The 24,685-nt window shown below is 48.5% G+C and overlaps 2 protein-coding genes across 2 annotated transcripts; both read right to left on the bottom strand.

The window, feature by feature from the left end:
- Nucleotides 1-8,894: 8,894 nt before the first annotated feature.
- LOC104309926 (tetratricopeptide repeat protein 34) lies at nucleotides 8,895-20,567 on the bottom strand. The gene is made up of 7 exons (XM_009911309.2): nucleotides 20,469-20,567; nucleotides 19,186-19,411; nucleotides 17,051-17,243; nucleotides 15,028-15,194; nucleotides 14,320-14,591; nucleotides 13,870-14,080; nucleotides 8,895-9,413 (listed from the first exon to the last, which is right to left on the bottom strand). The coding sequence occupies exons 1-7, from the start codon at nucleotides 20,483-20,485 to the stop codon at nucleotides 8,895-8,897; spliced, it is 1,605 nt and encodes a 534-aa protein (XP_009909611.2). The 5' UTR covers nucleotides 20,486-20,567.
- A 10-nt stretch (nucleotides 20,568-20,577) lies between these two features.
- LOC128898823 (uncharacterized) lies at nucleotides 20,578-22,807 on the bottom strand. The gene is made up of 3 exons (XM_054175697.1): nucleotides 22,745-22,807; nucleotides 20,705-22,015; nucleotides 20,578-20,589 (listed from the first exon to the last, which is right to left on the bottom strand). The coding sequence occupies exons 1-3, from the start codon at nucleotides 22,805-22,807 to the stop codon at nucleotides 20,578-20,580; spliced, it is 1,386 nt and encodes a 461-aa protein (XP_054031672.1).
- Nucleotides 22,808-24,685: the final 1,878 nt, after the last annotated feature.

Raw genomic sequence — 24,685 nt, forward strand, 5'->3', positions numbered from 1 at the left:
TTCTTTCCAGTCATGTTATGTTGGGCTTCTGTCAAGTGTGAAGGCTGTTCTCATCCCACCATCTGAGGAGGAGCACAAGAACACACAGATCTGCAAGGAATGCGTGCCCTTGGCAGATCCTGGGTGTCCCTGTGTGAAAAGGAGCTACAGAAGGAAAGGTGGCTTCTAAGGGCAAAGCTGGGGATTTAATGGTGGGTTAAATGGTCTCTTAGTCCTGTCTGCAGGCAGTTCTGCATCTACCAAAAGATTTAGTTTCCTCTTTCTGTGAATCTTCTTGTGGCTAACATGCAGTCTGAGGCTGGGAGTGCCAGGAGTGACTCAGACCACCTCTACTTGGGGTGCAGAACCTAACCCCCACGGAATCAAGAGCCAGAGGACTTGCAGAGTCCTAAGTAACAGCTGCAATAAATTATTGGCAGGTGGTCCAAAGTGACTTGAGGCTGTACATGAGCACCAGGAATGCAGATCTCTCTTCTATCCCCAGAAAACTCCCAATTCCCTCGAAAAGCATTAACCTGATCATAAAGAAGAGACTTCTTGTTGGGGTCTGGTGGGTTTGGGTTTTTTTTCTTTAATCCTTACTTATTTGTTTTCCTTCTTTTGGGAAGAAGTGGGAACTCTACCAAGACTCTCTTCCTGAATCTCTAATGACTTTGCTTCCTCGTGGAGCAGCTGAGGAAAAGGTGCACACTCTGCCATCGGAAGCGCAGGGAACTTCAGGTTCCACTTGCATTTTCTGAAGGTTATGTTAGGCCAATCTGGGCTGGAAAGTCAGCAGTGGCAAAGACTTTAGTATTGCTCTTGTCCTGGCAGTTTAGCTCTGAAATAATCTGTGATGAAAATACCTCCATGTCATGTTTCCATTGTGAGCTCTCGGACAGGTACCAGTGGCAAATGGTTTAGGCAGTGCTCTGGGCTTCCCCTGCAGGTATTAATAGGCCGCCTCAAATCCAGCTCAGTGTCCTAAAGCAATCAAAAGCAAACAGGACATGGCACTGACATCATCTTTAGTATGATTTGTCTGAAGTATTGTTACCATGGGAACAGGGTATACATCTATCTGTTACTCTTTGTACCTCCTTATAAACTGATCCATGAGAGACAATCACCTGCCTCTGGACACCAGGGGGTTTTACCTTGCCCTGGATACTTGGCCCTTGGAAAAAGTCACAGAGACATCTTGATTTTAAGCAGTCATCAAGTGACTGTCATCAGTATCCCAGGGGATGCAGTGGGTTCCCCTGCAGTGGACAGTTTTAAGCCTCAGCTTCACAGAGTGCTGGGCCAGCTCATTTCAACTCCACTATCACCTAGAAAGGTTGGAACAGATGATCCTTGGGTTCCCTTCTAACCTGGTGTTCTGAAATCCCAGCAGAAGTGCATTTCCAGCTCTGAAATCACTTCCATGTGAAGTACTTTGCATTTCAAACACTGGCTTGTGAAATATTTTGCATTTCCACTTCAGTGCAGAACACAAACTACCACCTCCTGTGTGTGTGTGCACATGTGAGGAGCAGGGGATAGGGAGAGCTGCTTCAAGACTCTTTGGGAAGACTCCCTAAAAAGTCTTTTGTTCCTTTACCTTTTTGTCTTTCAGTAGAATAAAAACATTAAATAAATAGAGAGGTAGAATAAAAAGAGAGAAAAGTACAATAGAAATGGGGAAGTACAATAGAAAAATCCCTGTCACCCAGGTTTCAGTGTTCAGGTTGCAGAGACACTAAGCTCTGTTTCTTCTTTGTAGCTGAATTAATCTCAGCAGGAAAGCTCACCTGAACCAAGCTTTCTCATGCCTGTCTCAAGCTGTCAGCTTTCCTATCACCATCACTGCTTTTGTTTAGCAACCAAACCAATTTGCACTATTCCAGGTCTGTCAGATGTCAGTGAAAGTCTTCATTAACCTCAATCTCTTCAGGCTCCTCAGGTGCTTTCTGAAGAGGGAAAGGAGTATTTCAGAGACTGACAGAAATGAGCCTGGCATAGACATTTGCCTTAAATATAGAAGAAAATCTGAGGCTGTTGGGGTGACACTGAGCAACTCAACCAAGCAGCCTTAGCCCCCAGTAAATCAGCACAATGAGTGGCTCCAGGACAATGGCTGGATGCTGCCCTTTGGTTCATGGTAGCAGGAATGCTGGCTCCAGAGGGTAACTCATTTGTGCTTGGAAGGAATGGGTTTGGTTTTCAGAGCCAGTGCAACCCTGTCAGCTAGCATCAAAAAAAATCCCCAAAGTTCAAATCAGTAGTGAAGGTTGGCTGCCAGATGTGTGTCGTGCACATAACTCCTGGTAGATGCACGTCCAGAGCAGGTTGGAATTGGGCAAACCTGGAAGTTCAGAGGGGTGTTTCAAAGCTCTTCACTCAACCTCTCCTTACAGATAATGATCAGAAGGAAAAACTCCTAATGGCACTAAAACAAGAAGGGATGCAGTGATTCCAGCAATGCACTTGGCACATAGAAGCAGGTGAAAATGGGAAGCTGTCTTACCTCTGCCTTGTGCAGGATGATTCCCAGCTGCCTCCTGTAGTTTGTGGCATGCAGTTGGGATCTTTAAGTTTCCTGACAGTCAGAAACAAACCTTCTTAGCAGCTTGTGATCTCTTGAACAGGCTCTCCCCAGTCATGGTCTTGCAAAGTACTGTGCCTACATCCCCCTCTCTCTTTCCCTCCTACGTTCACTCTCACACTGTTGGTTTCCAGTGCCCAATGAATGAAATGCTCAGCTCAGAGACTCACCAGAGAGCATTAACCCTTTCCACCATATAGGAAACCAGCTGATTTTTATACCTAGCCAGGAAACTAGATTGTGCAGCAGGCACCTTAAGTGGAGCTGACGATTTCCTAGCTGGTGAGCATTCAGCAAAGTCTGTCCCATTGCAGCAGTTCATCCTTGGGAATGTTCTCATTTCCCATGCCATGCTTTGTGTCTTTCCTTAGAGATGTTTCAGGTATCTCTGGCAGGAAGGCTTCTTCTGGAAGGCATACACTTCATTTGAGTCCAGTGACAAACACTGCAATTGCCCTTTTAATGGCACAAGGCTTTAAAATTCATGGGCACATGAGGTCAAAGGTTTGTTTGGGCACTATTTTGTTATAGGGGATGTTAGATTCCAGAGAAACTTGATTTCTGGTGGTTTAGGTCAGATTATGTTCAGCTCTGGAGCACATTCCCATTTCAGCTCTACTGTCCCCTGAATGGACTGTTTAGATCTCACAAATGACAGAAGATGCTTCCATTTTCCAAGGAAAAGATGTTCAGACCACAACTCTTTCCTTATGCTTAGATTGAACCTCCTGGGTTCAGGTCTGTGCCTGTTGCCCAACTGTCCTGTCACTGGGCACCACTGAAAAGACTCTGGCCCCATTCTCTTGCCCCCCACCCTTCAGCTATTGATCAGATCTTGCAGGCTGTTCTTCTGCAGATCTCTCAGCCTTTCCTTGCAAGATTCACCCACAGATTGCATTGGGTTGGAAGGGACCCTCAAAGGTCATCTTGTCCAACTCCCCTTGCAGTGAGCAGGGACACCTCCAACTCCATCAGTCTGTCCAGGGCCACACCAAGTCTGACACCAGTCCCCTCAGCATCTTTGTAGCCCTGTAGCATCTTTGTATCCGGGTCATGGCTACCAAATCCACCACCAGTTAAAGTCACTTAGAAGTTTTCCCTGTTGAGAAATGATTTGGCTCTGTCAAAATGACACAGCCTGTTCTGAGCTGTCAGGCTTGTGGCATTTCCCTCTGTGCCTCTACTTGATGTGTGATTATATTGCAGTTCCTCTGTCAGGTTTATTAGGAGGCTTAACTGGATTGCATTAGCTGGCATTTAAGCCATCCAAGCCAGTTGAGAATGCAATCAATTAAAACATCCAAACACATTAAGGACAGGGACACAGGGCAATTTATGGAGATAGCTAATTACCTGTTGTCTGCAGTGAGGAGATCTCATTGCTTGAGAATGGACAAATGATGCCTGAGAAGGAAAGGAACAGCACTGCAAAAATGCTGTTGGCAGGGCTGGAGAGAAAAGACAAGGGCAAGGTATGAATGTTGCTGTTGTTAAGAGGCTCCACTGAAAGAGCAAACCCTGTGCCAGAACACAGCCTGTGGAGTGTGGCCAAGAGGGCAAGAGAGGGGATTCTGCCCCTCTGCTCTGCTGAGATCTCACCTCCAGTAGTGCATCCAGTTCTGGTGTCCCCACCAGAAGGACACAGAGCTGCTGGAGCCAGTCCAGAGGAGGCCACAAAGATGACTCAAGGGCTGGAGCAGCTCTGCTGTGAGGACAGCCTGAGGGAGCTGGGCATGTTCAGCCTGGAGAAGACCATGGGGGGACCTTAGAACTGCCTTCCAGTACCTGAAAGGATCCTACAGGAAGGCTGCAGAGAGACTTTGCAGGGAGCTGAGGGAGAGCAGGGTTAGACTGGATCTTAGGAAGAAGTTCTTCAGTACAAGGGTGGTGAGACTCTGGAACAGGTTTGCCCAGGGAGGTTGTGGCTGCCTCCTCCTTGGGGATGTTCAAGACCAGTTTGGATGAGGCTTTGAGCAGCAGAGTCTAGTTGAGAGACATTCCTACCTGTGTCAGGGAGGTTGGAGGAGATGATCTCTGAGGTCCCTCCTAACCTGAGCCGTTCTGTGCTGCCAGCAGCACTCAGAGGTGTTCCTCACTCTCAGATTTCCATGCGACTCTTAGAAGATATTGAGTCTATAATCAAGGTTTGCTAATGTGGCATCTGAGGTTTCTAAGCAATCAAGATGCTGCATGAGATGGACATTTTAAGGGGGAAAGTACTAATTGCTGTCTGTGTTTCATTTCATCCACTACTGATCTGCATCTAAAACTGTGGCTCCCTTGTGACTTCAGATCATGCTTGTGACACCCCTGCAGCATATTTGCTAGGTTGTGTTAGGCACACACAGCACTGACCTGGAGATGAAAGCTCAACTGAGGGGCATAACAAAGCACAAACCAGGAGTGGAGTCATTAACATCCTCCTGTGTTTCCTGCTCCCTCCTACACTCCCCCTCTGGCTTTACAACTACATTTTCTCATTTATTCTGATACAGTTGAGGGATGAGACAACTTAGCATCAGATACTGTTCTTAATTTCCTCTACAGCCTGTGGGGAAATCCTTGTGTCAGATTGTTCTCCACCTCTTGACTGTTTGGAATTGTGTAGGGAACACAGAAACCCAAACCTGCGTGGGTTGGAGGGTAAGGCACCTAAAGACACAGCTCAGCTGGAGCTGGTGCTCAGTCTTGTACTGCAGAACAAGCACTTGGTGGTCCTCAGGAACACAGAGGAGTCTTGGCAGGGTCTCAGGGAGGTTTTGGCAGGTGCATCATGTGCCCAAAATAAGCTTTGGAAATAAAGTGGTTTGAAAATGAAATAGTTGCATGGATCTTAGATGTGTAGGAGTTAGATCTGTGTGGAGGTTTGGAACCCAGAGGGCACCAGGCTATGACAGCAGGGAAGGCCAAGACTGGGCAGTGGCAGCTGACCAAGAGAAGCTGTTTTTTTCCCTTGCACATCTGTTGTATTTCCATTGTGAGAAGCTGCAAATAACATCACTAAGGCCAGGAGTGCTTTCCACTCTCAGCTGACACGTCCTTGGGGCTGGCTCATGATCTCTAATGGTGGCATTTGGGATGGCAGTGTGTTCCCCTCTGTCCTTGTACATCCTCAACCTCTGAGAGCTACAAAGAGCAGCACCACCCTGCCATTGTCTTCTACTCTCCAGGCACTTTTGTGACCTCCTAAACCACTGGTCCTGTGCTTGGAGTGTCAGGGTTGAGGCAGGTGCAGGTCTGCAGCATTCTTTGGCATCCTCCAGAACAAATGAATACGAAATACTCATTCCTGGAACCCACAGCAGGAGGAGGAGGAGGAGGAGGAAGAGCTTGCTGAATCCCACAGCTTTGGAGTGCTGTGGCTTCTAAGTAATGGAGTCCCTTTCCTTAAGGTGTCATTGAGTAAAGGCTGACTGAACCAATAGATTCCAGCATGGACCAGTTGAGCTGAAATATGACTTAAATAGCCAAGGCTCCACAGGCAGACGGCAATGCCAGTGATAATTTCATCTAGCACATTAAATTAACAGTGACAGCAGCTCCTCAGAGCCCTGGCAAATTGGAAATTGCTGGATGCAGACACAGTACAATGATAACAGAGTTAATCTTCCACAGGGAAATGATAGTGAAAGAAATGGCTTTTAGATTATCTGTCATTAAAGCAAAACATCTGCCTCTGCAAGGCGAGGGGAATGTCCTCGCTTCTGCACAGGGAAACTCATTAAAGTTCCTGGGTTTGCATGGCTCTGAGCCACAGCCAAACTTCCACCACGGTCTCAATCTGGGAAGCACAATGAATTAGGCTGAAAAGTCAGGAAGATGACTTCCCAGGCAGTGTGTCCGCTTCAAACATCCATTTGCTCAGTTGCTGAGGTGCTTAAGAGGCTCTTAGTACCTGGCAGCAAATAATTAACTGGAATGGGAGAAATCGAGGGGAGCGATGCGGTTTTAAAGGAGAGAAAAATCATTTGAGCTTGGCAAAAGCCAAAGCTGAGCTCTCTGCACTCTGAGGAAAAGCTTCCAGTTGAATATTTAATTCCACCCCATTTGCCACCATTCCTAAGCTGTTCTTTGCCTGCTGGGCTGCAGAGAGGTCAGGAAACTTCACCTCTGTAACTGTATTTGCGTCGCGAATGTTCTCACGTCTTCGTCAAGCAAAGCCCAGAAGGTTGCAGGGCCCCCAACAACTGCTGCTCAAAACATTTCAGCATGAGACCCAGAGAAATTCCTGTCTGATGGTTACTGCTCGAAGAGCAACAAGCAGTTATTTCTTCCAGCTTGCAAACAGACCCAGCAGTTGTTCAAGGATGTCAATTCATGCTTGGAAAGAAATTGTCCTGTGGCATCCTGGTGCCAATTAGGAGCAAAAAGAAAACCCCAACTCCTCAGTGTCACAGGGATTATAACCAGAGTAACCTCTCTGGAGTTTGAAAGGAATGAAGCCCAGGCTTACCTGTGCTCCCAGGGAAGGGGGAAAAATAAAGGAGCATGCAGAGAAGAGAGAAAGATGCAAGGGTAGAGATGGTTGGGGTTGATTGCTGGGCTGCTGAAAGAAGCTTCACTCTCCAATGTTGCCTTTCAGAATACAAGGTAACAACAGAGAGGATGTTTCCCTTTCCCTTTCATCCTAATCAAAGCAGGAGAGCAGTTCTCAGTATTGCTTTAATCTTTGTTTCCAGCAATGTTTTCCATTTCTCTCCCCGGTTGTTATTATGACACTCAAAAAACATTGAGAGCATTGACTTGCAGCAGACAAAACAAACACCAGGCTCTTTGGGGCCCACCTCAACGTTTTCTTCTTGCACAGCATTAGGCATTCTGTTTCCAGATGGAGCTGTAGGCTCCCAGTGCACAGAAGCAACACCAAACCATGCAGAAGGTGAGAGATCTGTGATTCTATATCAGCACTATCTACCTTGGTCAGTTTTAAGCCTTGACAGGGTGCTGGGCCAGCTCATTTCAACTCCACTAACACCTGGAAAGGTTGGACTGGATGATCATTGGGGTCCCTTCCAACCTGGCATTCCATGATTCTATTATTCCCTGATCTCTGTGCTGCCCCTGAGCCTAGCTGTCCTGACTGGTGATGGAGCTGCCTGTGGGTCAGCAGGCAAGCCCCTCTGGAGCATGCAAGATGTGCATTCTCATGGGCAATGACGAACGAGGACTCAACCATCGCTGCTTCCAGCCCTGACCTCCTGCTTGTACATTGATCACTTCTCGATTAGCTCATGCTCCAGAGCAGTCTTTTAAGCACCAATATCCAGGAGTGTGAAAAATGATATTTAGCAGGCTCTTGTAGACACCCCCCTGAGAGATTATCTCCACTGTCTGCTCTGGCTGACTGAGACATGGGGATCTGGAAGTGCAAGGTGAGCCTGGAGCAGAGCTGCCTGCGTGTCCCAGACAACAGGCTATTAGTCACTAAATTAGATGTTTCAGCTCTGTTGAGTCTCATCCTTCACATTATCTATGTTCCCTGGGTTAGACAAACAATTTACTTGGCATTTGCACTGCTCCACTCCCCTGTATTGGTGCTGACCACTGCAAATCCACTAGATTATGACAAGGACAGCTCCTTCCACTCATCTGAGTGGTGTAACACAGACAGCCCTTCGCAAACACGTTACAAGTGTTGCTCTTGCCTGATCTTTTTCCTTGGCCCAGAAAAATAAAGCCACTTCATTGACCAGTATGTGTTGAAAGCTAATCAAATAGATAGCAAGGAGGTCCAGGGTAATTAATCATAAGCTGCAAGCTGTTGGAATGTTTTCCTTCACTGTGATTTGAAACCCTGTGCTAGAATTTGTTCATTTTAGCCAGACAAAATGCTTGCCTCACAAAGAAGAAGAGGGGAGATTTAGGCTGGAGAAGAGGAAGAAATTCTTTCCAGTGAGGGTGGGAGACACTGGAACAGGTTGCCCAGAGAGGTTGTAGGTGCCCCCTCCCTGGAGGTGTTCGAAGCCAGGCTGGATGAGACCTTGAGCAACCTGAGCTGGTGAGAGGTGTCCCTGCCCAGGGCAGGGAGTTAGAACTAGAGGATCTTTAAGGTCTCTTCCAACCCAACCCATTCTATGAAAAGTGGAGTTTACAAACATCTATCTCCTTTCTGAAGGACGCTGGAGACTGCAATTTGCCTTCTTCTCATAGCTTTCTTAGTCTTGTTTCACTCCCTAAACTTTCCATTTGTAATCTTGCTGTGCCATGTGCAGTGCTATGCCCTTTCCAGATTTATCATTCCCCCCTTATTCTTACAGCCTGACAACAAAACCAGAAAGCAATCAGAGTGTGAAAAAAAAACCCCACCCCAAACCACCCAGGAGATGAATTAGTGTATGCTACAGCTCGATGCCTCTCTCTTCAGCCTCGTTTTCAGCTTTTTCAGTTCGGTGTTGTTATCAATCTTCAGCCCATAGTCTGTGATCTTCCAGGCCTCTTCGTAGCGCTGAGTGTCGAAGTTGTGTTGTGCAACCTTATGAAATGTCTTGCTTAAAATGTCACTGCCAGGAGCATTCATGATGCTGCACAAGGCTATGGACTCCTCCAGCTGCAGCGCCTCAATATACTGCTGGACTGCTGCTGCTTCCTCAGCCATGCACAGCAGCAGGCGACCCTTGGCGCAGAGGTCCTCCACCTGCGTTTTGAGGCTGTTGGAGCTGTGCCTCTGGATCACTTTCTCCATATCTTTTAAAGCTTTGTCATATCTCTTCAGGTGCATGAGGCAAGCAGCTCTCTGCCTCAGGTACCTTGGGTTATCTTTGCTGGCCAAGACAGCCAGGGTGTAATAACCGAGAGCCTTCTCGTAGCGGCGGCTCTTAGTCAGTGCATTTCCTTCCTGGGCTGCTGCCTGTGGGGAGAAAGTGACTCAAGATTAGTGATTACAAGTGGAAAAAAATCAGGGAAGTATCTAGTCTGGGCTGGCCACATGGAGAGACAGACACAAGGAAATGCTGGATCCTTTTGCAAATGTTGAAGCTGCTTCTAGCTGGAGAAGATGCATATAAGGGGAAATCTTACATCAGCCTTCAAATACCTTAAGGGGGCTTACAAGAAAGCTGGGGAGGGACTTTTAACAGGGGCTTGGAGGGACAGGATAAGAGGGGATGGCTTGAGGCTTGAGGACTGAGACTGGAGAGTAGGGAGAAATTCTTTGCAGTGAGGGTGGGGAGACACTGGAGTAGGTTGCCCAGGGAGGCTGTGGATGCTTGGTAGTGTTCAAGGCCTGGTTGGATGAGACCTTGAGGAACCTGGGCTGGTGGTAATAAACCAAGCTGCAGCAGGGTGAATCTTGCAGCAGGCTGAGCCAAGCAAGCTGAGCCTTCAAGTACAGGATGAGTGTTTTCCTCAGCCTCATGCCATGGGCTGCCACACATTGCTTTGGGATGCTCCTGGCTCCCCAGACGTCAGGTAGCCCAGCCAGAGTCTCAGGAGCTGGCTCAGGTCTTTGTGTGCCTCTTCTTTTTGTGTTGGCTTAGGCTGGAATTGGTTGCTGGTTAGCAGAACTAAGGCAAAGAGCTGCTGGATGAAATGGGTCAAGTCCTGAGCTGGGACCCATTTGTGGTGTGTAACACAGATGGATTAATTAGCAGCTTAATTGCACATTGGACTTGGTAGAGTTAATCGCAGAATGGCCTTGGTTGGGTCTGATTCTGACACTGATCATAGAAATTTTGCTACCACTGTGGTGGGAATCAGCTTTGGCTATCCTATGGGATAGCAGCCAGCAGAATGCAGAGCTCTGAGGGCTAGGAGCTGGTGATCAGTCATGCATTTAACCTCTGACATAGGAAACCGAAGGGTTGAAGCTGCACTAGCAGCAAGCAAACTCCCTTCCTCTGACCTTTTGCAGCTCAATAAATCTTTCAGACTCCTCTTCCCATGGGGCTCTCCCAGTTGTTTACAAACTTCTTAGCATGGGACCCCTTAGACAATAAATAATGGAAGAGTTTTACTGCTTTGTTTTCCATGAAAAACAAAACAAGACAACAAACAACCCCCTCAGTACATCAAGGAGCTCTCCTTCCTCCACCCTTTCCTCTTCAGCTTAGGTAGAATTATTTTTAGCCTTTCAGGCCAGACTGCAGGATAATGATGACACATTTCTAGAACGCCTGTAATCTCCCCACACTCTCAAACAATGTGGCAGCAATACTTCTGTGCATGGTGTGCTGGGACTAAGGGCTGAGTGTCAACCACTAAACTCTTCCCTGCTCCAGGCTCCTTATTTGTGCTGTGGAGGGAACACAAACTCTCCCCTAGACTGGAGTTAGGAGCTGTGGCAAATTAAGGCCATTAGAGGGGGGGTTGGCACTAATTCTGTCTAAGCTTTTTTACTGAGATCTTCCTTTCACACACAAACTAAAATAACCTTCCAGGCAAAAGGAAGTTCTGCTGGAAAATCCTTTGAGACACTGGGCAGGTGAGTTAACCATTTCCTTCCCCACTCCAGCCAGATACAAACTGACCCTGCTGTCAAACATTCCACACTTAAAATCTGTGATTTTTTGGGACTAATCAGTACCCAACCCCATCAGACTCAGTAAATCCTTGAAGATTAGAGACTATGGGAAGTGTCCCAGGTGCTTGTGTCCAAAGATTTACTCAGCTGAACAATCACAGACTCCTAGAGGGGCTCAGGTTGGAAGGGACCTCAGAGCTCATCTCCTCCAACCTCCCAACCATGGCCAGAGACACCTCTCAGCTAGGCTCAGCTGCTCAAGGCCTCATCCAAACTGGCCTTGAACAGCCCCAGGGAGGGGAATCCCTGGGCAGCCTATTCCAGAGTCTCACCATCCTCATACTGAAGAACTTCCTCAGCTCCAGCCTAACCTTGCTCTCCCTCAGCTCCAAAGCATTCCCCCCTTGGCCTGTCTCTAGACACCCTCAGGAGAAGTCTCTCTGCAGCCTTCCTGCAGGATCCCTTCAGGCATTTAAATTATTCCACTGCTGCCTAAAAAAGGCAGAAACAAAGTGCCCTTCCCATGTGGAAGGTTTCACTGACCTGTGGCACCAGGGAGCTCCTCATACTTCAGGGCAGTTTAAGGTGTACAAAAAAACAGATTTTGTTTTTATTATATTTTTTCTTTCTTTTTTTTTTTCCCCCTCTTAATTTTCTTTCTTTCCCCCCTTTCTTTCTTTTTTTTCCCCCCTTTCTTTCTTTCTTTCCCCCCTTTCTTTCTTTCTTTCCCCCCTTTCTTTCTTCCCCCCTTTGTTCTTTCACCCCCTTTCTTTCTTTCTTTCCCCCCCTTTCTTTCTTTCTTTTCCCCCTTTCTTTCTTTCTTTCCCCCCTTTCTTTCTTTCCCCCCTTTGTTCTTTCTTTCACCCCCTTTCTTTCTTTCTTTCCCCCCCTTTCTTTCTTTCTTTCCCCCCTTTCTTTCTTTCTTTCCCCCCCTTTCTTTCTTTCTTTCCCCCCCTTCTTTCTTTCCCCCCTTTCTTTCTTTCTTTCCCCCCTTTCTTTCTTTCTTTTCCCCCTTTCTTTCTTTCTTTCCCCCCTTTCTTTCTTTCTTTCCCCCCTTTCTTTCTTTCCCCCCTTTCTTTCTTTCCCCCCTTTCTTTCTTTCCCCCCTTTGCTCTTTCTTTCACCCCCTTTCTTTCTTTCTTTCCCCCCCTTTCTTTCTTTCTTCCCCCCTCTTTCTTTCTTCTTCTATTTTCTCTTTTCTTTTTTTCTTTTCTCCCCCCCCCTCTGTTTTTTCCTCCTTCTTACTAACAGCATTAAAAAAACCCAAAAGAATCCCTCCTGTGTTTTCTCAGTAAGCAGCATGTTGGACTTGGCTGTGAGACTTCCATACAGAAGAAGGGATGTGACAGCAAGGGAAATTCAGCTGTAAATTGTATCTTCATGTACAGACACCTCCTAGGGGCCTCCACACTCTTGCTTGTGCCTCTCCCAACTTTCTATAGTGAAAGTCTACAAATTGCTTCTCGACTCTTCAAACTCTTCCCCATAAGCCCAAACAAGACTTCTGCATTATTCAGCGGAGAGGGAGCTCTTTGCTCTGTAATGGGGTCTACCTAGGGACTGGTAAATTAATACTTGTTTACTTATATCCCCCTGCTGTTTTGCTAAACTGCATCCAAAGTGCTCCTCTCAAGATGCATTAAGGGTATCAGCATGTTGTTTGTTTATAACCTGGGAGAAGGCATAACAATATAGCTTCTCACCGGGGTGCACACCATCTCCAAATTGAATCAAAGGAAGCAAACTGCTTCTCAGAACACAGAGCTTCTGGGTAATCAGAATTGCAGATGCTTGAGTGAGCCTTAAAACTCCTCACCACCGACCTGACCTTGCCTATTGTCTTCTTGGAGAGGCTTGCTCGGAGCTGGGTGTGCTTTGGGAGAGAAACCTGGGGGGAAAGTGCTGAAAAGGACATCCTGGGGTGGACTGTGCAGAGCAATGTGCATTTGTGTGCCAAACTCTTTTAGCTAAGAATCATAGAATGGCTCAGGTTGGAAGGGACTTCAGAGATCATCTACTCCAACCTCCCCACCATGGGCAGGGACACCTCTCAACTGGAATCAGCTGCCCATCCAGCTGCTCCCACAGGGAGCAGGCATCCACAACCTCCCTGGGCAGCCTGTGCCAAAGTCTCTCCACCCTGGTATTGAAGAACTTCTTCCTCAGCTCCAGTCTAACCCTGCTCTGCCTCAGCTTCAAACCATCCCCCCCACATCCTGTCTCCAGACACCCTCATGAAAGTCCCTTTGCAGCCTTCCTGTAGAATCCCTTCAGGTATTGGAAGGCAGCTCCGAGGTCCCCCTGGAGTCTTCTCCAGGCTGAACACCCCCAGCTCCCTCAGCCTGTCCAGCAGCAGCCCCAAAGGCAAAAAAGATTGAAGCATTTACTGTGAATCAGAAGCTTCAGGTTGATCAAACAAATGAAGAGAACATGAATTCCCCTTCCCCAGAAGCCAGCTCTGAGCACCATGTAGCTCATACAGAGTACAACAGCAATGATCTTAACTCTAGCTGCTGCCCCTCACCTCCCCTGCATTTCAGTGCTGGGATTAAAGAGGTGTCATGATAGAGAGACCTGCAAGAATTCCTCCAAGTAGTAAGAAGTAGCAATGGATTATTAGAAACTGAAACAAGGTCACTGCAGTGAAAGGAGCTTGGATTCAACTCCCTCGTCTGGCTGAAATAAATGCTGAAGTAAGAAGCCAATTTGTTCCTCATTCATCTGATAAATGATCTTCCCACACACTTCTGTTCAAGGCAAGGCAGAGAAAAATCTCTGCAGCCCAATTTCCCTTCCATTTCTCTCCCCACCAAATCCCCAGATGTGGCATCCAGAAAGGATTGTACCTTACAGAGGTGCTGCTGTTGCTTAGCATCTACAAAGTTCAGGAGGAACTCCAACTCCCCTTCGTCTCTCTTGGCCAGGATGCTGAAGGAGTGAGCTGCCACTGCCAGGTTCCTCCTCTTCAGCTGCAGCACTGCCAGCCTTGCACCAGCAAAGTCATCACCAAGGGAGTGGCCAAATGCTTTCTGCAGGTGAGTAAGGGCCTCTTCATACCTTCCTGTTGGTTAACACCAGGACAAGCTATGTCACCCTTTCCATGTGGAGAAAGAGACATCAAGGAAACTCACTGAAGCAGGCCTTAGGTTGCCTGTCCACATCTGAGCATTATTTACTTCACCCATTTGCAGACTCCCCTTGGGAAGTGCTGCACAACAGCCTGTGGCCACTGAGCATCCACTTCTCATTTTCTGCTCATTCTCTCAGCCTGCTCAGCTGTGCCAAGGAATGGGAACTTACCATTTGCAATCAAAACATCTGTGTAGAAGATGTGGTACTGCACATCCCTGCAAATCTTAATGAGTGCTTTTGCAATCAGCAGAAGATCCCTGAGGGTTTCTTCTCTTGAAAGGTCTTTGGTAGCAACGAGCTCAGCTAACGCAGTCCTGCCATGCTGAAGGAGCCACTGAGTGATCAGCCCTTGGGGTTCATGCTTTAAGGACAGGATGGTTTGGATCACTGCTCCTGCCTCCACCTTCAGTGCTGAGATCAAATCTTGCACTGCCTCCTATGTGAGAACAAGAGCAAAACATGAAATGGCAGCAACAGCCAGGCACTGAGAACTTGCTCTTTCAGGTGCTCTCAGGTCTCTAGCCCAGGTTGCTCAAGGCCTCATCCAACTTGGTCTTGAACAGCTCCAGGGAGGGGACATCCACAACCTCCCTGGACAACCTGTGCCAGTGTCTCCCCACCCTCACTGGAATTAATTTCTTCCTTATGTCCAGGCTAAATCTGCCCTCTGTGGTGAAGGTTTAGTCTTCCTCTCTCTAGACTTGGGAAAGCAAAGCACTTATGTCAAGTGCCAGCCCGAACAGGAGCCTTCCACTGCCCACATTCTTGGGGGAACTATTTCAGCAAGCCCATGGCAAAGCCTGTGGTACCTTACACTAACAGTGCTTAACACCATGAGAGAAAGCAGCAGCTAACCCATGTGGTGATGATACCTTCTGCTGCTTCAGAGCAAGGTAAATCAGTCCTCGTCCACTCAGAGCTTTCACGTTCCTGGGGTCCTCTTTCAGGATGGCATTGAAATCAAAAATGGCAGTTTTCTTCTGGCCAAGGCGGCCATAGCATCGAGCCCTGATGAGAAGACAATCCTCAGCATAGCCACCTGCAGGGGAGGAATGCAGCCATGCTCACTTGAAAGCTCTCAAGCCTACTGCTGTAAACCAGGGTGCAATAAATCCCAGTGTGGACAGACCACTGAGCCCCACCAAGGGGCTTCAAAGAAGCCAAGTTGGAGCAGATGATCCTTGGGGTCTGTTCCAACCTGGCATTCTGTGAAGGCAAAAGGGTGCTTTAGACCTGCATGTTGTGCTACAGTGACTGCAGGAATGGAAAGCAAGTCCCACTCTATTATTTAGTAGGATGGAATAGGAGCAGCACAAAGGAGAGAAGAAAGCTCTGAGAGGAAGGTAAGTGAGGATGGAGGCACATGTGGCTGTCTTAATAACGTGGTCAGAAGGTTGCCATTGCCTCGGATAAAACAGCCATCCAGATGGGCCTGACTAATTTCCTGCCACACTCCATTTGCACTGGGATTTGTGATACTAAGATTCTTTTCCCCCTGCTCCCACAGAAGTGCTGCCCAACTGAGCACACAGAGCTGACAGTGAAAATCATGGCCCAGCCATTCACTGGCTGCAGAGCATAGATCTTTCTGCCATCCATGCCCCTTCCTTTCAAAGCAATTTTGCTAAGGATCTTATTATGCCCAGGGTTGCAATCAATAACTGTGGCATCCCAGTGCTGGGTGATAAATCATCAGTGCCACTGTAAATAGTTTTTCATGGGGAGGTCAGCAAAGGCAGCGTCTTGCACGGCTGCCCGCAGAGATGAGCCTGCAGACAGGCTCCTAGCAGCTCTTTAGCAGTAATGAGGCTTCATCTCCCTCCTGAGATGCTCCAAAACTTCTGTACCAAAGGTTATTACCGCTCTGGAGCTCTACCAGTTGGCTCCTATAAAGACAATATCTATTTCTTAACAAGCATCTGTTCTAGCAGGTGGGGAGCTGATAAGCTGGGATGGCTGGGCTGTGAAAGGGAGCCATCTCCAAGCAATTAACAGGGCTTTGTTCCAGCTTCAGAAACCAGGCTCTCTGCTTCTCAATGCTGCTGTCACAACATTTGCTCAGAGTGAAAGGCAGGTTTCCATACAAATATGGTTCGACTTGGAACATGCCAGAAGCATTTCCATGTTAGCCTGATCTCTCTCCTTAGGAAAAGGCAGGGGAGTGGTGCATGGGAGTGGGTGCTCCACTCTTCTGCACTGGAAGTGCCCAGTCTTTGGTGTGTTGGAACAAGAGGCAGGTTCCTTGCTGCAAGGATTGTGTTTGCAGCCTGCTCATCCTGGTGAGACAAGAGGCACTACATAAATTTCTTTGGTAGCAAGGTTTTGGAGGTACTAACTGATGTAATAACAAACTAAGGCTAAAAGAGAGCAGCCTTCTATGTCTATTCTGCTTCTATTCTGCTTCTACTCTACTTCTATTATTTCTAGTCTGGCTCTGCTTCTGCTCTGCTTCTCTCAAATGGCCTGCAGCTAGCTCTCTTTCAGTAGCTTTTCCAGATTCCTTCCACTTTTAGCATGGGGATAATGCAATTTAAAATAAATCTCAGCTGTGCTGCAGGAGGCTTTGATGTGCTGGGAGAAAATCACACGCTGGGTTTTCTGGACAGGTGAAGCAACAGGGCTGCTGGCCCTGCAGAACCGAACTGAGCCCATTTCAAGGAGTTCTCAAGCTCTTTATGAGACAGGCAGCCCTGCACTCCCTGGCTAATTGCACTATTTCATGGTCTAGATGAGTTGTCACTTCACACAAATTTTATCCTGCTCTTCACCTGCCTTTGTGAATTTACTGTTTCGGTCTTCCCATCGGGGAAATGACAGCTGCCAAGAGGCTGGACATGCTTGCCTGCCCTCTGATCTGTGGAAGAACATCTCCTGGCAGTACCTTGAAAACACTACCTGAAGCAATGATGGCAAAGGAAAGGTAGGCAATGGCCTCCTTGATGTCAGCATCCTCCTGTGTGTTCTTCAGGATGGTCAGTGCTCTGAAGTGGCAGTGCCTTTGCATCAGCTTCCTGTCCTCATCTTTGAAAATGTCCATGATTGGCAGCAGGCAGGAGGTGTCTCCAATTCTGATCACTTTCTTTAGCAGCTTGATGATGTGAGAGAAGAAGAGGAAAGATAAGTGAAGTCATGCTAGTGCTGGACACATAGCTGCCTGCTGTGACAAGTGTGGTCTCACCCAGTGCTTCCCCACCTCTCGCTGGGGCTTAAGCCAGCCAAGGACCATGAGTCTCTTCCACTTAACTCCTCAGCTGGCCCTGGTGTAAATGCATGCTGGAGAAAACATTAATTCTTATCTCTCCTCACCACCACAGCAGCTGTGGAAATCATTCTGGGGGAAAAACATAGCCCTGCCTTGCTCACTTCAGACAGCATCTGTTCCAGACTGGCAGTGAACTGGGTTTATAAATAGAGCTGAGCCACAGGATATTGCCCCCCAAAAGGGGAGGATTCTGTGGAACAGAAGGGTTCCAGTGGCTCCTTTTGACTCTAAAGCTGAAAGCAGTGAATTAGTGGCAAATCAGTGAACTGCTGTGCTTTTCTTGTAGTATTGTCTGTGGGAATCTGGGAAAAGTAGGGATTCCAATCTGAGCCAGAGAAGGCAGGACAAGAACTAAGTTACCTTGATGCACCAGACACATCCATTCAACATCTTGCCTTCTCTGCTCTGATTAATAAATACAAGTGTCTGGCTGCTGACGGGGAAGAGTGGGACAAAAACATGTGGAAGAGAAGTTTTTGGTGGCACCTTTGTTCCTTTTAGAACTTGTAGAAGGTGCAGATAGGAATCCAGCTCCCATGGACAGCACACGGTCTCTAATGAAGCCAGGAGATCCGTTAAGAGCCTTCCCAAAGGCAGCAAATGATGCCAAACTTCTGGCGTTTGCTCACAGGGAATGGTGAAGTGCTGGCAACAAAACCTTCCTCTGTGTGGCTAGCAGAATTGATAGGGGATTTAAAAAAAAAGCAATAGTTCCCTCTGATGGCAGAACCTGGTTAAGTCAGCTCGGGAATCCGTGGTGGGACACTCGACCTGCTGGAATCTCTCTCATGGATTCAAGCACAAGTCATTAGTCACTCAAGAAAGAGACAGCTGCAGCCTGATGTCTGAGCTGCTGGATTTGCTTCTTTCCCCTCCCTCTCCAAGGCTTCATCAAGACAGTTAGGTAGCAGTTCTGCCTTCTTTTCTGCAGGGGAAATTCGCTGGTCCCATCAATGGTGTCCCCAGGGGCAGGATGCTCAGCCATGCTCTGCCTAGTTGCAGCCTCTGAGGACAAGTGCCAGTAAATAGCATGTGAGGAATGGGAGTCCTTGTGTGGCCTGAGCTACACAGGGTCCTGCTTGTGAAGCCCCTGTTTAGCTCTTTGAAGTTCTGCTAGATGTTGAACTACCTAAACCTCAGGAGAGCTCCGAGTTCCACCGTGCTAGCAGTGCTCACTGTTGCTATTCATGGAGCTTCTAGCAGCAGACTTTAGTTTTAAAGTGGAAATGCAGAGGAACCACTGAGCATGACAAAGTGATTTGTGATTTCATTGCAGGCTGGGAGAAGCAGCATCAAGCCAGGTCAAATGCAGCTATTCAGGAGGGAATGACCCCGAAGATGAAACCTTGCACTGCCCCAAACCACAGCAAGTTTGCAAAGTTGTTTGAATGTCAAAATTACCTCACAAGCAGGGAGGTTTGTTGGGAAAGCCAGCAGGGCTTAGCAGCATTTCCTGTCTTTTTTCAAAGGCCTCTGCCCAAGCTTGCCAGCAATCCTGAGAGGTTGGGCTAAGTGCAGCCCCACTGGAAAGCTCATCACAGGCTGTGTGATGGGCCAGAAATGAGATGGTCTCACAGCGCCTTACAGTTGTCAGGTAACTGTGAGCAGCAGGAGACAAGCAGAGCATGGTGCTGGGAAACTGAAAGCTCTCAGAACACCCTCAGGATCTCTCAAGTGATCCCTCTGAAGTCCTACCACTCATCTTCTGTCTCAGCCACACCATCACCGGTCACTCTCTCGTTCCCTCTGCTAGCTCGGTGCTCCTTACCTGGTTGCCATCATACATGAATCCTTTCTTGAGCTGCAGAAGTGCAAGCCTAGCCAGGATGGGAGATCTCTGTGGGTTTCTGGAGAGTGCTACTGAGAGGAGCTTGTGAGCTTCTTCTACACAGCCCATCTGGTAGAGGGCATCAGCACAAAGGATCCGTGATGCTTCATCAGAGGGGTCCAGCTCCACCAAGAGAGAGGCCAGCTGGAAAACCCCAGGGGCATCTCTGGAGGAAAGAAAAGTACAGAAAAAGGCCACATTCAAGGGAGGAAAAAAAGAAGAAAGTCACAGAACCTCTTGCTTCACCTGGAAGCTAAGAAGTTGTTTTTCAGTCCAGTATCAAAAATGGGTGACATAATTTCACCATATCAGCACCATCTCTGCTGCTTAATTCCACAGTCATAGCCCCCTGTTGTTAAAACATGAGCTGAGGCAGCTGTGGCTCCAAACAAAGGCTAACAAGGACTGATTCATACCTGTGGCTGCAGCTGACACCACGATGGCAAGAGGAAAAAGTAACAATGAGAGTGAAAGAGCACCCAAAAAGCACTGTTTCTAACAAAGAATTTGCATGGCCTCAGAAGGGTGGTGGACAAGGAGGAGACCTCTGGGCTTTACCAAGATGATTTTAAGCATTAAAACCTCAGAACCCCTCTGCTAGACCTTGTTCTGCCTTCAGACTGAGGGTTTCATGGATTTAGCTGGGGTCACTTGGTGTTCCTCCCTCACATCTCCCAGCCTTTAAAGTGACTATTAATGCAATTAGCATTAAAGTTAGCAACTTCAGCACCAAGTACCTGCACAGCAGCACCTCAGCTCTGTCTTGGAAGGACTCTTTTTAGGGGCTTGCTACTTCATGGCCCTCCAAATCCTTTAGTTCAGAGCTGAGAGTGAAAGGGGCCAGCTAGCACCAATGGCTCTTTCTTTATGGGTGCCTCTACTCCTTTAGAGGGGAAATCACTGTCACGTTCCAGCTAGCATTCTGCCTGCTCCTAGGATGGAATTGGAATATTGTGGACTAACTTCCATAGGAAGATGGAGCTGATTTGGGTGTGGATCCTATTGCATTCTGCAGGAGCAGCAGAACAATGTTTCGTTGGAATCACCACATCCAAGCAGTTTTATGTCCACCTATGATGTTAATTAGGAACTTTAAAAGGCTCTGCACCCCATCCTCAGGTGCCTGAAGCCATCTTTCTCTCTGCTCAACCCTCTCTTCCTGTCAGGAATCTGCACAGCCCCCTTTCTCTGTCTGCCTGTGGGCTGCATCGCCTCCTGGGTACCTCTTCTTCTGCAGCATCTTCTGTCCTTCTTCTTGGAGAACTTTTAGCAGCAGGCCTCTTTGGTTCCATGGCACGTAGGACTTGATTGTGAAGATGGTTTCTTCCAGCTTTAGCTGGCAAGCTGTGATGTAATCCAGGGCTGTCAAGTACTGGCTGCCACCAGCAACCCGGAGAAGGCCACGTCCACACAAGGCTTTGATGCAGCTGCTGGGGTGTGGGGAATCGTGCTCAATCACCTTCTGAAAGTCCTGCAGGGCTTGCTGATGGTCGTGGGTGTGGAGGGAGCAGAACCCTCGCAGCGCTAAGAGAGTATTGTAGTAAGTTTTCTGCTCTGCTGCCAGGAGTCGGTCACAGATGTCCAGGGCAGCCTGGACGTGGCCGTGCAGGAGGTGGCAGTCTGCCAGCCGGACGCTGAGCTCCCGCTTGGACTCTGGGCAGATCTGCAGGAGGAGCTGAACTGTCTGCATGACGGAGGGCAGCAGCTCCCTACCGTGGCTGCCTCTGAGGTCGGTCCGAGTGCGCACAGCCTCCCGGTACGCCGCAAACCTCACCTCCAGCACAGCTCTGGCCTGCTCTGCTATCCTCTTGCTGTCATGTGCTGAGAAGAGCTCTTCAAAGTGTTTCATTGCCTGGGCAGGGCTTGCTGCAAAGGCTTCTGCTAAATCCTGCAGCATTTCCTGAGTCCGGCCCCCCAAAGAGAAATAGGCAGCAGCCCGTTCCAAGAGCAGCCCCACAGCTTTCTCATCTCTGATGTTATTGGCAGCTGAGAAGATCTTGAGGGCCTTGCTGCAAGCTGCCACACACTCCTCAAATTTGTTCTTCTTCAAGAGGTAAGCTGCCAGCACCCTGCAAACACAGACATCATCCGGGGCCACTGCAGACAGGAAGTTATAGCAGTTTCCCAGCCACTGCTCCAAGGAACTGCCGTCTGGGCTTTCTTTCTGGTCTGTAGAGAGATAATTAGAGAAGGCCAGGAGGACCTGTGGCAGGTGCTCCTTCTGCCTAGTGCACACATAGACCACTGCCTCAGCCCCATGCTTCACAAAGGCTTGGATGTAGTCTGCAACTCCCTGCCTGGCCTGTGTCCCTGACAGCACACACGCCAACGCCCTCAGCAGCAGCAGTTCCATGGAGTACTTTGGGTTAGCCTTGAGCAGGGCATTGCACTTATTCACCACCTCCTCTGAGCATCCTTGCCTGAGCAGGGCCTCCAGTTTATATACTGAGGACACCACATTGTTGGGACTTAGGGTGGAGAGGAAGATTGCAGCTATTCCCACACTGAGGGAGACAACAGCCAAGTTCTTGCTCTGGATCTTGGGGATCTGACTCTCGCCTTTGCACCATGTCTCCAGAGTGGCTGTCACCTTCTCCCAGAGCCCTCTGTCCAAGGAGTTCACTTTCTGCACTGCTGTAGGGGCGCTGCAGCTGAAGGCAGCCATGTAGAAAGCAGTGGCTACTGGTAACTCCTGCTGGGAGAGATGCTGATCCCCTTCTTTGCAGATCAGCGCAGCAAGCTCCTGAGGGGACATCTTCTGCAGCTGTATCTTCACCAAGCAGCATCACACTTGTAACGGGGATAGTGCCTGCAAGACAAGAAACGAGCAGCGTGAGGGGCTGTGCAGGACAGAGGTTTTTTGCCTGGGGGGCAGCTTTCCAACTGACAGACATCAGCAAGCCTAGATGCTGTAAAGAGCCAGAGGTTTGTCACTGACAGGCCATGAGAAGCATTACAGAGGTTCTTAGTCCATGGTCATGTAACGCTGGCTGGAGAGCAGCCACACACCATTGTCAGCATTGCCTGCTCCACTGACTGTCCAGGATGTGGGGCTGGGGTCCTAGCAGCCTTTGTCCTCCCTAGCTGAGAGATCAGTCTGATAAATTTTTAATCATCAGATGGTAGATTAGTGCTGGTGGTGGACAAGGAAGAGACAGACTCATACCTTGATACTTTGCCCACTGCTTGCTTTTTCTCCTTTCCCTTGGAGAGGCAGGAAAGGGAGAAGAAAGGCAGAGGAGATGAAACTTTCTGCCCCAGGAGTTAGTGGGAACGAACACACAATCGTTTAGGCTGGAAAAGACCTTTAAGATCATCCACTCCAACCCCTAAGCCAGCACTGCCTGGTCACCACCAAACCACACCACTCAGCACCACATCTCCAAAAGTTTGAAACCCCTCCAGGGATGGGAACTCCACCACTGCTCTGAGCAGCCTGGGCCAGGGCTTGACAACCCTTTACAAGCCTGAAGGGAAGTTTTAGTTCAACCCCACACACCTGAGCCCAATCCCGGCGGTGAGCAGCCCTCCGCAGGTGTCCGGCGGGGTGCGGCTGCGCCATTGCCGGGTGGGGAGCACAAATACCTGAGCTGGGGGCCACCGGTGGGCTTCGGCGTCGTTTGTTCTCGTCGGGAGCTGCTGGAACGAGCTGCGGTAAGTCGAAGCGAGGCGGGCAGGACGGGGAGCAGGGCTGGTAGCCAGGCGCCTTGTTGCCTGGAGACAGAGCTAACACTGCCCGAGCCCCGGCGAGGGGGAGCGGCGTCCGCGGCGCCTCTGCCCCGTGGTGGCCGCGCTGCGGCTGAGGGCTTGGCGGTGCGGTCGGGGATGGGCTGCTGGGGGGTTGCGATTTGCTGCCCTCTCCGGAAGGGCCGTGCTGGCTGTCCAGGGCATGGAGCTGGGAGAGAGTGGCCGGGAAAAGAATCCGTGACCTTAGGAAAAGTAACCCGCGCTGTTTGACCCCGCCGTGGGGGTGAGATAAAAGAGAATTAGGCACCAAAAGAGGCTAAGAGGTTGCTTATGTTCTTAACCTATCTTTTTCAACACTCGAAATGGTTCTAGTGGTGAAACAGTTATGTTTTTAGAAGTGTTTAGACTGCTGATGTTCCTTTAAACTTTCTGAAGTCTGACTTTTTCCTTATCCATGTTCTTTGACATTCAAAAGAGGTAAAAAAACCACACCACAACCCCCCCTCTATGATGAATAGGGATTTGTTGCCATTTTATTAAGAGTTTGCCCATTACTTTGATTTGATTACTTTCACTTTAATTACCCTAATTAGCCATCAAGATCTAATTTAGCACTGCTGTCACATTAGGCCACAGGTGATATTGCCAAGAGAGACTTGAGGGCATAAAAAGAAACAGTTGTGAAATAGAAATCACATTAAAAGGAGCTGGGCTGATCAAACACTGGCACCTCTTTGCCCCTCCATGGAGGTTCAAGCACAGCTTGTGGGAATAAAAACCAGCCTGGTGCCTTCCATGGCTTGTGGTCCAGGCTGCAAAAATCATTACCCATCATCTGACTTCACTGCATGACTGAGTGGTGTGGAATTTGCTCCCAGCCACATTTTGCTTTGCAGATACGAAGAATGTGGAGGATGCCAGCATCCTTCATTCATCATTTCTAGCATAAAGAGCCCCAGTTTAGTTAAGAATCCATTGTGCTCACTGCTGTATATGGATGGTTTGAAAGATGTTGTGTGGCTGGCCAAAAAGACAAGAGCAACACAAAGAAATGATTTTGTTGGCTTAGCTCTATCTGTACCACCTGCTATAGAACCCCAATTTCAAGCTGTGCATCAAACTTAAGCTCAGATTTAGGTCCTCAAAGGAATATGTGGAGCAGCATCCAGAGGAGCTCAATGCTGCTGGAAAGAGAGTGGATTTTAATCTGATGGAAAGGGCTGTGGCTTGGTCTGGCATCTGAGGTGCATGAATAGAACCCAGAGTGTGAAGCTGTTGTTACAAGTAGCAGAACCAGCAATGTAATTTAGAGCTCTCTAATTTTGTTCCAAGCCACCAAACAATTTGCTGTTTGTCCTATGGGGTATGCATGGCAAGTCCTGCTTCTAGGATTAGAGGGGGGTGAGGGCTATGGGGGTCGGGGGGAAGTGTGAAGATGTTTATCTAGAAATTAACTATTGAGCATGCTACACACATTAAATATTGAGTGTACTACAATAGCTCCTTGTGGTGTCTCAGATTACTGATGAAATTTTAAAGGGAGGTGGGTAGGGAGGGAGCAAACAGCACAAGCAGAGGGCTTGGCAAAGCAGGGGATGCATTGGCATGTGCCTGTAGTAGAGGCATGGCTGAGGAATCTTGCACTTACTGCTTTGAAAGGCTGTCAGTGCCTCCAGCACATACAAGAAGCTTTCCTCAGGGCTTTTAAAGGCTAGGTGGAGCCAGGACTGAAGGTGTGAAACTCGTCATGTGT

This window comes from Dryobates pubescens, chromosome 33 (genome assembly GCF_014839835.1).
Source record: "Dryobates pubescens isolate bDryPub1 chromosome 33, bDryPub1.pri, whole genome shotgun sequence".
In the NCBI taxonomy this organism is placed as follows: domain Eukaryota; kingdom Metazoa; phylum Chordata; class Aves; order Piciformes; family Picidae; genus Dryobates; species Dryobates pubescens.

Excerpts from the sequence above, each read along its gene's own strand:
- LOC104309926 (XM_009911309.2), bottom strand. Across the intron at positions 15,195-17,050 it reads CTTTGCCATCATTGCTTCAG|GTGGCTATGCTGAGGATTGT; the intron begins GTAGTGTTTTCA and ends CCTCCCCTGCAG. Across the intron at positions 14,081-14,319 it reads GTTTTGATTGCAAATGGTAA|GTATGAAGAGGCCCTTACTC; the intron begins GTTCCCATTCCT and ends ACCAACAGGAAG.
- LOC128898823 (XM_054175697.1), bottom strand. The coding sequence starts at position 22,807 with ATGGCGCAGCCGCACCCCGCCGGACACCTGCGGAGGGCTGCTCACCGC. Across the intron at positions 22,016-22,744 it reads ACCGCCGGGATTGGGCTCAG|ATACAGCTGCAGAAGATGTC; the intron begins GTGTGTGGGGTT and ends TGCTTGGTGAAG.